Here is a 15,266-nt window from a genome sequence, read left to right as displayed (position 1 = left end):
AATGGGAGTGAGAAAGGGTGAGAGTCAGAGGTGAAAGTAAGCTGGTACGGGCCCATAAAAGCACCACCTGAGCCCAGCTGCCAGAGCTTTGCTTCCCGGGACAGCAGCAGCAGGGCTTCTGCGGTGATTTAAAGGGCCTGGAGCTCCGTGGTGGCGGGAGTCCTTGGCCCTTTAAATCACCCCTGAGCCCCTGGGCTTCCAACTGCTTTTGCAGCTGGTAGCTCCAGGGTGATTTAAAGGTCTTGGTGCTCCTAGCCATAGCTGGAGTCCCAAGGCTTTTAAATCTTGAAGGGTCTCACCTCTGCCGGTTGAGGCCATGGCCACTCAGGACTCCAATGTACAGGTAAGTCCTTTAAACTACTTTCACCCCCTTGAGAGTTGCAAAAATAAGGGAGAAGGGCTGGCGCTCCATAGCGCCCCGTTGTCCTTACACTTAAGGGTCGCATTAAAGTCCCAGCCCAGCCCAATGCCTATATAATGCAGTGGTGCTCTAGCAGGAAAGCTGTAAACAGCTGCCCAGTAGGAATTGATCCAGTTACTCTCATGCCGCCCCATCTCTCCCCAGGGTTAAATGCCTCCTTCCAGCTACGGTTTAGGTGTTTAAAAGAATACCTTGCAATATAATCAGTGCTCACGCACACACTTTTTGTCCCATATACACTCAGCTGAAATCGGAGAAGTGCCATGAAACTGGGGCTACGGGAGTGTAGCTGCCGACTGAGCCAGCGCAGGCATCGCGCCACACCCTCATCCCTTTGCGCTTTTTTGCGTTCGTGTGCGTGCGTCTCCCCCAGCCACGTGCTCCTCCAGCCCTCAATCGGGAACCCTCATTTCCGACGGATTCACCAGAATGTTTACGTCCGATCCTCCAAGCGGATGAAAGTGACTCCCGTGGCTGGTTCAGGCCAATCTCTCTGTTATACTGACGGGTCTAGCCCATGGCACGTAGGGCTGATTAGTGGCTACAGTTTCGCCATCCCCCTTTGTTCAGAGAAGGGCGGCAGTTCCCGAGACCGCGGTTTCTCTCCACTTCGCTCCCCGGCCAACAGCAAAGGACAGGCTGGGGGAGGCAATTGTGGTTCTCTTTGGCCCCTGCCTGCACCCCGGGGCAGGGAACGGGGGAGGCAATTTCTGACGCAGGACAGCGATTGTGTCAGGAGTTGTATCCCCCGGCGCAAAGCTGAGGATGCGATTTCTGACAGGGCTGTCTGTCAGCTATCAGAAACTCCAGCTCCCGGACCTCGGGGTCACGGGATGCGGCAAGGCCAGCGATCGCAGCGTCTGGAAATCGCTTACTCTGGACCAGGGGATGAGAACAGAAGAGGAGATGCAATTCTGGCAGAGTCCCCTTGTCACCTGGCACATTTTCCTTCTCCAAGACCTAGGATGAGGGGATGCTTTGTAAAAAATGGAGTAAATACTGATGTCAGCTAATGTCAGCATTTGCAACTAGATGCAAAATTAGAGACAGATGCATTCATTGGCACCTCTGGGCGGCACTAGGTAAAAGGCAAGCCTGAACCTGTCAGTCTTTAGGGCCGTGCTGACTGCGTTTCCTTGCCGCCTGTGCTGGCTCACGCTGCATCTAAGCTGGGGGAGGGGAATCATGGCAGCTGCCCTTTGGGGTGGAGCCAATGACTGACCTGCAAGCATCGAAACAGAGGTACAATGTATCCCCCTCTTCTATTCACCCCCCTCCCGCCCAGGAAAATTAAAATCTGCTATACATACTGTAGATCCCTATGAATCCATCCCTGTTCATTGTGGAAGGTGCATGATATCATCTGGGAGCTGCCTGGACGCCATGGAGCACATCCGAATGCCCAAGGTTGGTACCGGGGAGGCAAAGCGGAGGAGGTTGGATGGCTGCAGTGATGAGTGATGACGAGGCTTCAGTGCTTAGCTCAGGAGAAGCCATCAGGAAAAAGATGTCTCGTGTGTGTTGATGTTTTTTTTCTGGTTCGTATGGAAAGAGATTAGTTCATCTCTAATTATTAAAAAAATAAATAAAAATAAAGCCCTGCAGATATCAGGGATGAATATAAACCCATCAATCTGCTTTAACATTTTAGACAACTTCCTATTAAATTAGGCAAAATATTCTAAGACATGCAAAACATTGCTGTGTAAAGTTGATTGAGATGTATGGGACTGCTTAGTTACCCTGGCTCAGCCGTTGTTGCTAATGGAGACCTCATCCATGGCTGCTCTTGCTTACCAGAAGTAAGAACTCCCAAGCTTATCTCCTTTTCATATTTCTTTACTTTTATTATTTTATTATTTCATTATCTTGGCCGAGATTTTATTTAGATTTTGGCATCTGGAATGTGCCTGGTCTAATCAGTATATTTATATAGTTGTGCCAATAAGAGGTCTATATTTGTTAACAAAACTAGTCTTTCTCTAAACAGAAGGAAATGTGATTTCAGCATACCAAAATTCAGTATAACAGAAAACTCAGTCTGAAGCAAAAATTTAAATTATAGCTACAAGTAACGTATTTAATTGAGAGGAATAAATGCTAGTTTATTTATTTATTTTTTACTTTGGCTAAAACATTTTGTGTTTATAACCCTAAATCTGCAATTCAACACAGTTTTTATCTGGTTTGTGTATATTCCTGGTTCATTTTTGTTAGCCATCATGGTAACATAAATTCAAGATCAGGGCCTCTTGCTGCCCAACCAAGATTACTAGGCCTGTAGCTGCTGCACAGTGAATATATTGTGAAAATAGAGTGATTTTCTGCATCAGAAGAGGCCTTCTTATTTCTTGGGATTTTGCTGCCTTCCTGGATAGAGGAAGAATACCTGTTTTTGGGGTCTGTTCTACTATGGAAGGAAACACCCATTGATAATAGTGTGTGTAGATCTTCTTCTGCCCATCACACAGTGAAAGTGTGCATGATTAAAAATTGAAAATACTGATGGATAAGAACAAAAACCTAAACTAAAATAAATATTTGTTTTTCACTTTAGATAAAGGGCCTGATCCAGATGCCATTAAGGCAATGAGATTTGGCTCATTGGCTTTTCCAGAAGCAGGCTTTCAAATTGTTCCCACAATAAAAGAAAATATATTGTATATCAGATAACATTAAGGAGTGTAGTGTCAGTGACTTGGGACTCCCAATGTTTCTTTTGCATTTAATACTCTATTCAGAATTGGATGGCATTCAGTCCTTGTCTCCCAGCCAGCCCCTTACATTGAGTATCAGTAATAATGAAAGAAGTTACATCTCTGATATGATACGAGACATTTAGAATTAATATGTTTATTTAGAACATTAGTGTTGTTACAAAATCCTTTGTAATCATAATAATAATAGTTGATGAGAAAACAAGATGCTAAATATGAAATAACTTTTGAAATAACTCACCTGCCCAGTTACTCCCAGATACCACTGAAATATCACTGTTATCAACAGTTAGCTGAACTGCCTGGTAGCAAAACAAAAACCTTTGGGTCCAATGTGAAAAAAAGAAATTACCAGAAAAATAATCGTATTGCATTGATTTTGTCTTTAGTTTTTACCACCTGGAATTTAGTATAAAGCAGACCCCTTTCAATCCCAGCAACTTTAAAGGAAATAAACAAGAATAGTGTGCAGGTAAGATATCCTCACTGTGCTGTCAGTGTTTCTCTGAAATGGATTCCCCCACTCCATATCCACCCTCAGTCAAGTAACTGGCTTGTTCTGTGACTGTATCTCATAATACTGACACCCCCTTACACCCAAAGAACCCTAACCAACCCCTCAAAACAAATGTCCCAGGAAATTAATAAAATCTAAAAATTCAAAAGAAAATCCCTACCCAAAGAGAATTTTTACCCTGAAAAGGGAGAAGTGCTGAGATTCCTTGAAATCTACTAGAGACTTATAATAATAAAAAAATAAAAATAAAAAATAATTTATGGAGATATACCTATCTCATAGAACTGGAAGGGACCCTGAAAGGTCATCAAGTCCAGCTGCCTGCCTTCACTAGCAGGACCAACTACTGATTTTTGCCCTAGATCCCCCCTCAGTGATTGAATTTACAACCCTGGGTTTAGCAGCTAATGCTCAAACCACTGAGTTATCTCCCCCCCCACCAATTAGTGCTATTGTTTTTATGAAGAAGGTGCTTAGATGCTACTTGGATGGGTGCCAGTATAAAACTCCAAGATAAACCAAAAGTGTTATACATATAGCTTTGTATATCCTGGCATGCAACTGTTCATTTCTATTTACTATTTTTAATAATTTATAATTATTTCAGAAAAAGAGGGACTAGCCAATCTACTGTTCTACAGTCTACTACTTAATAACTGTCACGTCCTCCCTCAGAAATATTTTGTGTAAAATATATACATATTTTAGGAATAGTGTATGAAATATAGTAAGTCTCGAACTATAATTTATAGAGCTGTTTGAAAAAAAAATCAGATTTTGAAATTATCTAGCAAAAAAGGGAGACAAATTTTCCACCAAAATTCATGAAAATTTCTGACTTTTCAGCGAGTGATAATGATTTAGTTAGACAGATAAACCTTTTTAATCTGAAATCTCCTTAAGAGTCATCCTTTTAGAAGTTGAGGCATTAAACTATGGCTGCATTGATCAGGGTCCTTCCATTTCAAGATTTCACCATAATTCTGAAGGTATGCTCCAAGCACAGTACCTTTTGGAAAGTATTCAAGTCAAGCAGAGAAGCCCATTTTTGTCACAGTTGACTTCAGCCAGTTTATCAGTTCTCAATATACTGCAATTTGTGACTTGTTCCATTAAGCATTTTTTAATCATAGGGGCTGACTGAGTTATTTAAATACTCTATGGCCAAGAGAAAAAGATGCAAGGAATTTAAGAATTATGTACCAGTGGTATTCGGAAATGGTATACATGAATGTACAGTTTTTCCTGCAATTAGTGATAAGAAATAGACATATTATTATTATTTACAACTTTTATTACAATATCACCTACATGCCTCAATCAAGATCAGGTCTCTATTGGGTTTGGCACTGTACAGACATATAGTGAGGGATAGTTCCTGCCTCAAGGAGCTTACAGCCTGAGTAAATAAGATCAACAGGTGTGGGAAGAGAAACTGACACACAAAGAGGTAAAGTGACTTGCCCAAAGTCATAGAGCAGCTCAATGGAAAAGGCGGGAATAGAAAAGAGATCTCTTGATACCTATGCCAATGTGCTAGCCACTAAACCACACTGCCTTAGTTCACTACTCTCTCATTTGCATTCCTTAATCTCTTTGGGAGCCATTCTCTTTCAAAAATTGTAGCCAGCATGGGAGTGGATGGTGATTACTGCCATTAGCACTGTTTAGGAACATGAATTCTTGCCACTGAAAGATTCTGATTCTAGTGTGCAAGGACAGCTTGAAAGCTATGTTTTCTACAAACCTGCTAAGATCCTGCCTTGTATTTCAAAGGGTGTTGTAGGTCCTCAGCACCAATCAGAATCAGGTCCAGTAACGGCAATAGAGTCATTCTACATTAAAAGAAGATATGGAGACCTTGAACATAAAGCATTCCATTTCCAGTTACACATAAACCAATGCACATATTTCTAGTAACACATACAGTAATAATTAATTACACATAGTCCATTGAATTTCCCAATAAGTAATTATGTAAGGCTGCATATGTGTTATACTATGGTAAGGACGGTGAACCTCTTCATACTGTAAATGCCTTCCTATGCAAGAGGGGCCTAATATGACCAAATTTAGTAGCAGCTAACAATCACCCATTGTTAAGCAGTGCTGTGCATACAATGAAAAAAAGGATTATCTTTTTTAAAAGCAAAACTTAACAGTAAATCACTTTCTGCCATTAATATGGATCCGACAGAAAGGAACTTCAGAGAAGCTGCCAAAAAACTGAAATTTTCACTAAGTGAAACTAGCAACCCACAACAGTCTTCAAAAATTAATAAGCTATGTTCATGCACAGACTAAAAATACACTTTGTTAATCTATATAGAAATGTTTCTGACCATAGACATGTTAAGAGAAAAAGAGCCAAAAGATACATTGGCTTCAAATGAAAATTTCATTCACTGTTGCTAGTGAAATATTACATTTTGTTTAGCCACATCTTGTAATGTTCATCTTTCACTGTATATTGGCAGCAGGCCTTCTGAACTGCAATGTTATCATAATGAATATACCAGATTGATCCCTGGTGTAATTCTGTTGTCTTCAGTGGAGTTATTTCAGGGATGCATTTGGCTCAGTATCTCTTGTTAACATAGCACTTTGATGGGTAAGGTTGCTCTAGTGCTTCAATTTTTATGCAGTTATAAAAAGATCTATTTCAATAGTCTATAGCTCAGTAATTATTTAAGACAGCGGTTTTCAAATGGGGATCCACAGCAAGGAGGTTTCATGGAGTCCACCAAAATAAATCGGGCTTCAGCCCTGGGCAGCGGGGTTCGGGCTTTGGCTTCAGCCCTGGGTGGTGGGGCTTGGGCGTCAGCCTGGTGGGGCTCGAGCTTTGGCTTGAGCCCTGTGCGGTGGTGTTAGGGCTCTGGCTTCAGCCCTGGGCAGCGAGGCTCGCGGAGGGATCGTTACTTTCACCCCCGACTCACCTTAGTGGGCCACCCGGTTACAAGTTTCACACTGAGTAAGTAAAACAAAAATAATATTTTTTTGATTTTTGTACTTATTTTATCGTTCTCATATATTATGTGTGTTTAACTGTATAACTATCAATCTAATATAGCTTTTAAGCTACTGGATATGCAGAAAAAAGCTGTGGCACAGGTGGCCTGTGGCATTGTTATAGCATGTTGGGAGGCAGCAGAAAGAAAAAGGTTGAGAACCCCTGATATAAGTTATAGATACCATAGTATGTGCGTATATGACAATATTCTTGACTGGCATATTACATTCCAAAGATAATTTTAAGTAGTCAGACTGAAAATTTATATCAGAGTATTGTCTCCTTTAGTTTTAAATTAATTTTTAATTGTTTTCAACCAGTAAAAATAATAATACTGTGCATTTAGATAGTGCTTAGCCTACTTTTCTTCTGAGGAACTCAATGTGGTTTATTAAAGCTTTTTAACACTTCTTCTGTGAGGATACAAATATTATTACATAATTATATATAGGGCACAGAATGTAGGTGATTTGCCCAATGTCCCATGTGGGTCAATGGTAGAGCCAGGAACAGAATCCAGGAGTACAGACTTCCACTTTCCTCTTATGATCATAAGACTATGTTCCCTATTGAGAGCAGAAGTTCATACTTGAATCATCCCTGTTGACCTGCCAACATTCCAGTTCAAATGTGTAGAACGTATTATCTAAACTGATTACAAGATTCAAGTAGGTGAAAGTGGAAACAACTTCTGACTTCTGCTCTTTTACTTGCAAAAAAGCATGTGCCTTTTTTTTTTTTTTGATAAACCACTCGTGCATGTAGAACATGGAATATCAGCAAGTTTTTCTTTTTTGGAGCTATTTAATGATTATGTGACCAAATTATAACATATGACCAGTTTCAGTGCTACTGAATATTACCCCTGACTTCACTTTTGAATGCTTGGCAGCAAATCTGTGTTTTCCATGACCTTTATGTCTCAAAAGAATTGGACTGGAGGACTCCTCCACTTCAAGGACAACCTCGACTAAAGTTAGCTATTCTTTTTCTCACTCTGCTATGTAGAGGCATAGCGATGATGGAGTTTGTTTGGCCCTTGCTCCCAATTGAGGCTTTGGGTCATTTACTTAAGACTAGATCAGGTATTTGTAACACAGTGCAGACTCACCATTGCGGCATCTCCTGCTGGTCAGTCCAGAAATTAGCTCACACAGCCCTGGAGCACCCTCTATGGGCTGGTATCTTGCCCTGTTACTTGCCCCATTTTCTCCACCACCTCTAGCCCCATGTCCCTGCCAGACCCCGGTGCTCCTTACCTGGAGGTGCTGCTCCACAACAGTGCCCCCACACTCTGGGTTCCCCTCCCAGGGGAACCCCAACCCCCTATATACACCTTGCCCCAGTGGCTACTGCCATTCCTCATCTAGCCCCTTCTCTCAGGGGAAAACTGCAGTCTGTAATGGCCACTCATCACTGGCAAGGGGATTGGACCTGCTGCCTTTTGAGCCCCAGCGCCTCCTTGCAACCCTAGTACCTCCCCGGGCCTCTAGCAAGACCTCAGCCCAGGGACTCACCAGGCCAGGGCTCCTCAGCTCTGCCTGCCCTTCCCCAGCCCTGCTCTGTCTCAGGTACCCTGCTTGCTCTCCCAGGCAGCCTGGTCCTCTCTGCTCCTCAGCTGGAGCAAGAGTTTCTCCTACTCTCTCTCAACCTGCCCTTTTATCATGGCCAGCTGTGCCCTAATTGGGTGCAACCACACCTGTGGCTGACTACCCAACTGGCCTCCCTTGGCTGCTTTTAACCCCTTTCTGACAGGAGTGGGGTGACCGTACAGTACTGTGACCTCCTTTGAGTGCCAAGATTTTTGTCTGCTTTCCAGGAACTGTGGTGGTCATTATTTACCATTCTGTTCTGTAGGCATGTAAAAGAATTCAGCAAGTACTGGTGCTTTCGCATTTGGTAACCATTGTTTGGTCTTTTACTGAGTTCAGAAGATTTTAGTTTAAATTTTGATTAGCCTTTTTCTTCTATTTTGAATATAATGACTGTATTTGACTTATATTTGAAATAATGGATTTTATACTCAGTCCCTCACTTAACTGAACATGGCCTTGACGTCATGATTTTGTGACAGTGCATTAATGAGTTTTTCTTACAGATATAACTCCTATTTTTAGGCCACAACTAGATTTTTTAAAAGATTCCATTTGTTTAGGTTTTGTGCTTTGACCTTGACAATGAATCAGAATCTGACTGCTAATGACATTTAAAATGTAATGCACTGGAAATCATTGGGATCAGACACTCCAGACATATATTTTCTAGAGATGGACAAAAACTTGAACTTCACATCTGAACTGTTGGGAATATTTGGGGACAAAGGGTTGGATTTGAACCCCCCAGATCTGTACCTAGTCCTAAAATTTTGTTTCTATGTTGAACTAGAGTGCTGAAGGGGCTTGTTTACTAGTACTAGTTTGGATGTAGCCTCTTACAAGAACAGCTATTCTCATAATATTTCATCATAACATTGTAGCAATCTTATGAAAACTGTTTTTCCTCTTTGGTGTTCACCATCTGTGATATTTGATTCCTTCCCCCCACGTTTATTTAGTAGTATTTTTGTTCCAGTGTCCTCTGTTAGTGTTAGTTTAAATGACTCCCCTCTGTCTGCTCTCCATCCTCAAGTTCCACAAGTTATGGCTGATCTTCTTAACAGTAGAGTTAATTTATTGCATACATCCTGTGTTCTGTCTGAATTTCTATGCATTAATTGTTCCTGTTTATAAAATGTGTCATTCATTCATAGCCTTCTGTAATTCACAATTTCTATCCTATGGGACTGATTCCAAGCTCACTTATGCAAGTGTAAATCAGGATTAACTCCATTAAAGTCCACGGGACTCATTCATCCGTGCCTCACAGTTCCTTTATGCCAGTGTAGCGGAGTCATAATATGGCTGTAAGTGCCTGCTGGAGAAATTCCGCCAATATTGAGGGAGCTCTTTAGTAGCTGTAGAGACAGCTTCTCAGGCGCTACACCATCCTCCCCCACAGAAGCCCCAGGCATAAGAGATGTTCAGGGAGTTGGAGAAGACATGGCCAGAGTGTCCCTTAACCCCTAGCAATACATGGTTGCTGGAACTGGGCACAAGTTAGAGCAGGCCTCAGGGCTGCTCCAGCTTGCCCCAAGTGCCAAACCAACCTCAAGTAGCTCCCACAGGGAGGAGGCATAGAGGTGTCATAAAGCCCCAAATGCCCTCCTCCCTTCCCTATGCCAAACTGGAATGTAGTACAGGGATGAAATTGTAGGCCCAATGAAGTTATACTGGTGTAAAATTGGTGTAAATCAGATCAGAACAAGGCCATATGTCTTGTTTTCTTTTGTCTCAGAATTGTTGGAATTTCAAAATTTTATCTGAAAATTGTTGCCTGGGATCAGTTCCTAACATACCTCTCTCTTTTTTTCATCTGAGCTCAGAGTAGGTCACTCAACAGAAACTGCTATGTGGTCTGTAAAGACTTTGACAAGTCTAAATCAAGTGGGTTGTCATTTGTCTTGATATTTTTGGCTCTGCTGACAGTATTTGACATATTAGTACATGAAATTCTGGTATGTAAATGATGATGTTCATATGGCACCAAATCCTCTCCCTGTTAGAGTCAATGGCAAAACTGGCTTGATTTTACTTGGGAAGGATTGGAACTTTGGTGTCCAGTTTTGGTTTAAATTTTACCTCTCTGAACATTTTTTTCCCCAGATAGTTTGCAGTACTATTTTTCCCTTGTGATTTCCCTCTTCCATTTATGTCTTTACCTTCTCATTACACTAATCTACTTCTCGGTTTTCATTATTGTTTTAGATCTCTGTCTTCCCATCTCCTTTAGTCTGAGTCACATCTCTAAATGGATGTATGCTAATCTCCCATTATAAAAGAAACAGAAAACTGTTTTTGGCATGCCCACTCATCTTGCCACTTTTGAGCCTTTTCTCATTGCATATTACAGTACTTCTGTGTCTGTAATACAGAATTTGAGTAACATCTTTGATTCTGGCCTGTTGTTTCACATGCAGACTTGATTAAGTTGTTAAGACCTGCTGATATAATTTATTAAACATTTGAAAAATCTATGCTGGTTTATCAGTCATTAAAACTAAAAATCTGGTGAATGCAGTTGATTACTGTATACATAAGAACATAAGAATGGCTATACTGGGTCAGACCAAAGGTCCATCCAGCTCAGTATCCTGTCTGCTGACAGCGGCCAATGCCAGGTGCCCAAGAGGGAGTGAACCTAACAGGTAACGATCAAGTGATCTCTCTCCTGCTGTCCATCATCACCCTCTGACAGACAGAGGCTAGGGACACCATTCCTTACCCATCCTGGCTAATAGCCATTAATGGACGTAACCTCCATGAATTTAGTTCTCTTTTAAACCCTGTTATATTCCTACCCTTCACAAACTCCTCAGGAACTTGTGGAAGTTCCATAACTTCATTGCTGATCAGCATTTACTGGCTATGTCCAAACTGCTGTCTGTCTAGAATCATGTGGCTCAGCTAATCATTTGTTGTTCATACTTGTGTTAAGTGAATCAATTATTCAAATGCATTATACAGGAATTGTCATACCAGATCAGACCAGCAGTGCATCAGTCCAGGGGTGGGCAAACTTTTTGGCCGGAGGGACGCATCGGGTTTTGGAAATTGTGTAGCAGGCCGGTTAGGGGAGGGGGGCGTGGCCTGCTCCCCCTCCCTGCTTCTGGCCCCCTGATGGCCACCCTGGACTCCTGGCCCATCCAAATTCCCCTCTTCCCTGACAGCTCCCCTGGGATCCCTACCCCATTCATCTCCCCTGCTCCCTGTCCTCTGACCCCCCACCCCCCAAAACACCTGCCCCTGACTGCCCTGCGCTGCCCCATCCAACCCCTCCTCTCCTTCCTGACTGCCCACCCCAACCCCTGTCCCATCCAACCACCCCTTCTCCTTGTCCTCTGACTGCTCCTGGAACCCCCACCCCTGACTGCCCCCTGCTGCCTCATCCAACCCCTCCTCTCATTCCTGACTGCCCCCCTAGGACTCCTGCCCCATCCATCCACCCCTTCTCCATGACCTCCCCTGGAACCCCACCCTTGACTGCCCCCCGCCACCCAATCCAACCACCCCCTCCTTCCTGACTACCCCCCCCGGGACTGCTGCCCCCATTCAACCTCTGTTCCCCACCCTTTGACTGCCCCAACCCATGTCACACCCCCGCCCCCTGACCACCACCCAGAACTCCCTTATCCTCTATCCAACCCCCCCCTCCACTATCCCCTTACCATGCTGCTTGGAGCACTGGTGACTGGCGGTGCTACAGCCATGCCTGGCTGGAGCCAGCCACAGAGCACTGGGTCAGGCCGGGCTCTGCAGCTGCGCTGCCCCAGGAACTTGTAGTCCTGCTGTCCAGAGCATCATGCCGGTGGCAGCACAGTGAGCTGAGGCTGCGGGGGAGGGAGAACAGCGGAGGAGGAGCTGGGTGCGAGCCTCCCAGGCCAGGAGCTCAGGGGCCAGGCAGGAGGATCCCATGGGCCGGATGTAGCCCAGAGGCCGTAGTTTGCCCACCTCTGATCTAGTCCAATACAAACAGTCTCTGGAATCCCCTGCCTATATGACATTTCTTTTTAATTATGTCCTGAAGCATGGGAGATCATGAGCCTGATCCAAACCCCAGTTAAGTCAGTAGAAGACTTCCATTGACTTTAATGTGTTATATCCTTCAGACATTTTTTAATCTTATTTTCATTGGTGACTTTTATTTTTATACAACAATTGAAAGTTTGTGTCTAACAGCAGGGCTCTTCAGTTTTGGATGCTTTTCTAAATGTGAGGTTTGATTTTCATGAACATCCTTGCTCACAGTCTCTGGTTTGATTCTAGTGTAATCTTTTTTTTTTTTCTTGCCATTCTGTCTAAATATCATGTTTTTCTCACAATGTCCAAGCTTGGAGGAACTTGCTCCCTTGTGAGATCCATGTCACTGACTCATTGTATTAATTGAAAAGGAAAAAAAGGAAGTTTAGGCCTTTTTATATTTTTATATTTCTAGCTATTGTTTTTCCTAGATCTTGTCTCTATTCATATTACATTGCTACAATTCTTGCAATGAATGATTTAATAAATCCACCATAATGTAAGTATTTTTCTCACTGTCATGAAATTGGCAGACTATCCCCAGATTTTCTATGCCAATCTTATATATTTTCGATGTTAATCTTACTCAGGGAGGCATGTGATAGCTGAATTCAGCAGTATAAAGTGTATGGTATAGCCACCATCTTTCAATTTACAGACTGTGGTGATGCCTCTGCATCCAAAGTTTAAATTCCATTTAAAATATTAAACTGATCTTATTAAGCAGCTTGACTGCAGCATGATCTCTTTATAAACTAGACTGGAACACTGCACGCTTGTTTGTGACTGATGTTCTGGAGAGTATTTATGGGGAACCTTTTGTTAAAATTCTGCTAACAAACTGAAGGGAGGATTAGGATGATTTCCCTGAGTCCACTAGAGCAGTGGTTTGCAATCTTTTTTCATTTGCAGACACCTACAAAAGTTCAAATGGAGGTGCAGACCCCTTTGGAAATCTGAGACATAGTTGGCGGACCCCCAGATGTCTGTGGACCACAGGTTGAAAACCACTGTGCTAGAGTTAACCTCTCTCTGGACACTGCTCACCTATTCCTGACAGAAATCTCTTATCTCTGAGGCTCTACTACAATACACTGTTGATGCACACATATTTTTGCATGTGTAATGGAGCAGCTTACTACAAATAATAGATATTTAAAAAATAAATTTCCCTGGGAAAGGATACTTCTTGGTTTCATACAAGGTCTTCCCTCCCCACTCCTGGTGATCATTGTGCTAAGATGTCAGAATTCTCTGTATATATTTTAGGAACAAAATACAAACATTTTGAGTAAGTACAATAAGTTTGACTGGCAAGAGAGGTTGCTTCTTTTCGTGGTTATAGCTACATGAAAGGATTTTTATCTAAATGAGACACTAAATTAATAGAGTCCCTAATCCTTCTCTTCCTCCTCCCCCCACTTTCCAATGGGCACACATATTCCTAGTACATGAGGTTTATTGCAGGCTAAGGGTGAGAAATTTTGTGGGAACCTCTTGTTAAAATATTCACATTGCATCATTGGGTTATGTCAGTGGTCCCCAAACTTTTCAGGGTCACACACACCCCCTTACCCTTGTCCATTCCTCCCTCCCCCCAGAACTGGGGCCAGGAGCATGGCTACGGTTCCTGGGGTCAGGTGGGGGATGCGGACAGGGGTAAGGGAGCTGAGACGGGCCACAGCTGGGGGTGGTCTTGGGGGCTGGGAGTAGGGCTGGGGCAGGGAACGGAATTGCGGCCAGGGGTTGAGGATGGGGGTGGGGCTGGGGTCAGGGGTGGAGCTGCGGCTGGGCTGTGGCCAGGGGCCAAGACTGCGAGTGGGGCTGAGCGTGGGGCCAGGAGCTGGGGCTGGGGGAAGGGCTGGAGCAGAGCTGGAAGTGGGGCTGGATGGTGCTCCCTCCCTGCCTCCCATGGGGACTGGCCTGGGCCATGCCGTGCTGCCCGAATGTTCCTCCTTATGTTCCTCATAGTTTGGGGACCTCTGGGTTGTGTGAAACTGTAAAATGGCACAGGAAGTGAGTTCTGTGCTATCCACCATGTGATCACTTCTCAGTTATATGTGGTAAGATGAACATGATATCCCATCTGTCCTTCAGATCATAGTAATAAAAATTAGAGAAGAAAAGGATCTTTTAGTTCTGTTAATTCATTCTCCTGCCAATGTACCAGTTGTTCTCTACAGTATGTTTTTCAGTGCTTTTTCTTTTCCAGTTTTACTATTTCAGTCAATGAGATTTCTACCACTTAGATGGTGGCCCTTTAATCTAATTAAGTTTATCCTTAGGAAGCTTTCCCTTTTCCTGATATTCATCCTAAGATGTCTTTTTCTTAATTTTATTTTATTATATCTACTTATATCCTCTTGACCATGCTAGCAACTCCTCTTTCCTTTGATGTTTACACCCTTCAAACTACTTCTATTTCAGACCGTCTATTATTCTACTGCACCTAGCTTTCAAGAAGTTAGGAGCAGTCTTTTCAATTAAGAACATGTAAGGAAGAACATGGTAACGTGGGTCAGGCTTCATGACTTGTGAAATGTTTGGTAGAAAAGCACATTGAATGGCAACATCAGTTCACAAATCAGTTTTCCTGCGTTCTTATTTGAAACCTGGGTAGAAGAATAACAATGTATATTGTGTTTGATGGACTCTATATTATATGTCTTGGCATTAGCACTTTGTGCTACAAAACCATTGGTTGTCACTGTTCTACATTTCATTGGCTTTTTTGTTTTCAAGATCGATGCAAAGTGTAGCAAAGAGGCGTGGCCGCCCTTGGAGATTGACAGTGAGGGACAGCCAGATACTCGTTGGTGAGCAGAATCAGGAAGGCCACGCTCTCCATGCCGTAAGCAGAGGGGCGGGCCAGGAACAGGAAGTATAAAAGGTGGATCCTGTAGCTCAGGTGGGAAGCAGCTGTCAAAGGAGATTGATGTGTTCTCCCCACTGCTGATGCAGGATCCCACAGAAGACTTCTGCTGCT

At 43.1% G+C, this 15,266-nt stretch overlaps 1 protein-coding gene across 1 annotated transcript in view; it reads left to right on the top strand.

Moving 5' to 3' along the window:
• The first annotated feature begins 1,613 nt into the window (after positions 1-1,613).
• The window catches only part of MTMR7 (myotubularin related protein 7), an 80,546-nt gene continuing 66,893 nt past the window's right edge, over positions 1,614-15,266 (top strand). The window contains 1 exon segment of the mRNA XM_030565107.1: positions 1,614-1,828. Within this exon segment, the coding sequence (XP_030420967.1) occupies positions 1,775-1,828 (54 nt within the window). The 5' untranslated portion in view covers positions 1,614-1,774.

Source organism: Gopherus evgoodei, chromosome 5 (genome assembly GCF_007399415.2).
Source record: "Gopherus evgoodei ecotype Sinaloan lineage chromosome 5, rGopEvg1_v1.p, whole genome shotgun sequence".
In the NCBI taxonomy this organism is placed as follows: domain Eukaryota; kingdom Metazoa; phylum Chordata; order Testudines; family Testudinidae; genus Gopherus; species Gopherus evgoodei.
The sequence above is the reverse complement of the archived record's forward strand: the minus strand, read 5'-3'. Positions and strand labels throughout refer to the sequence as shown.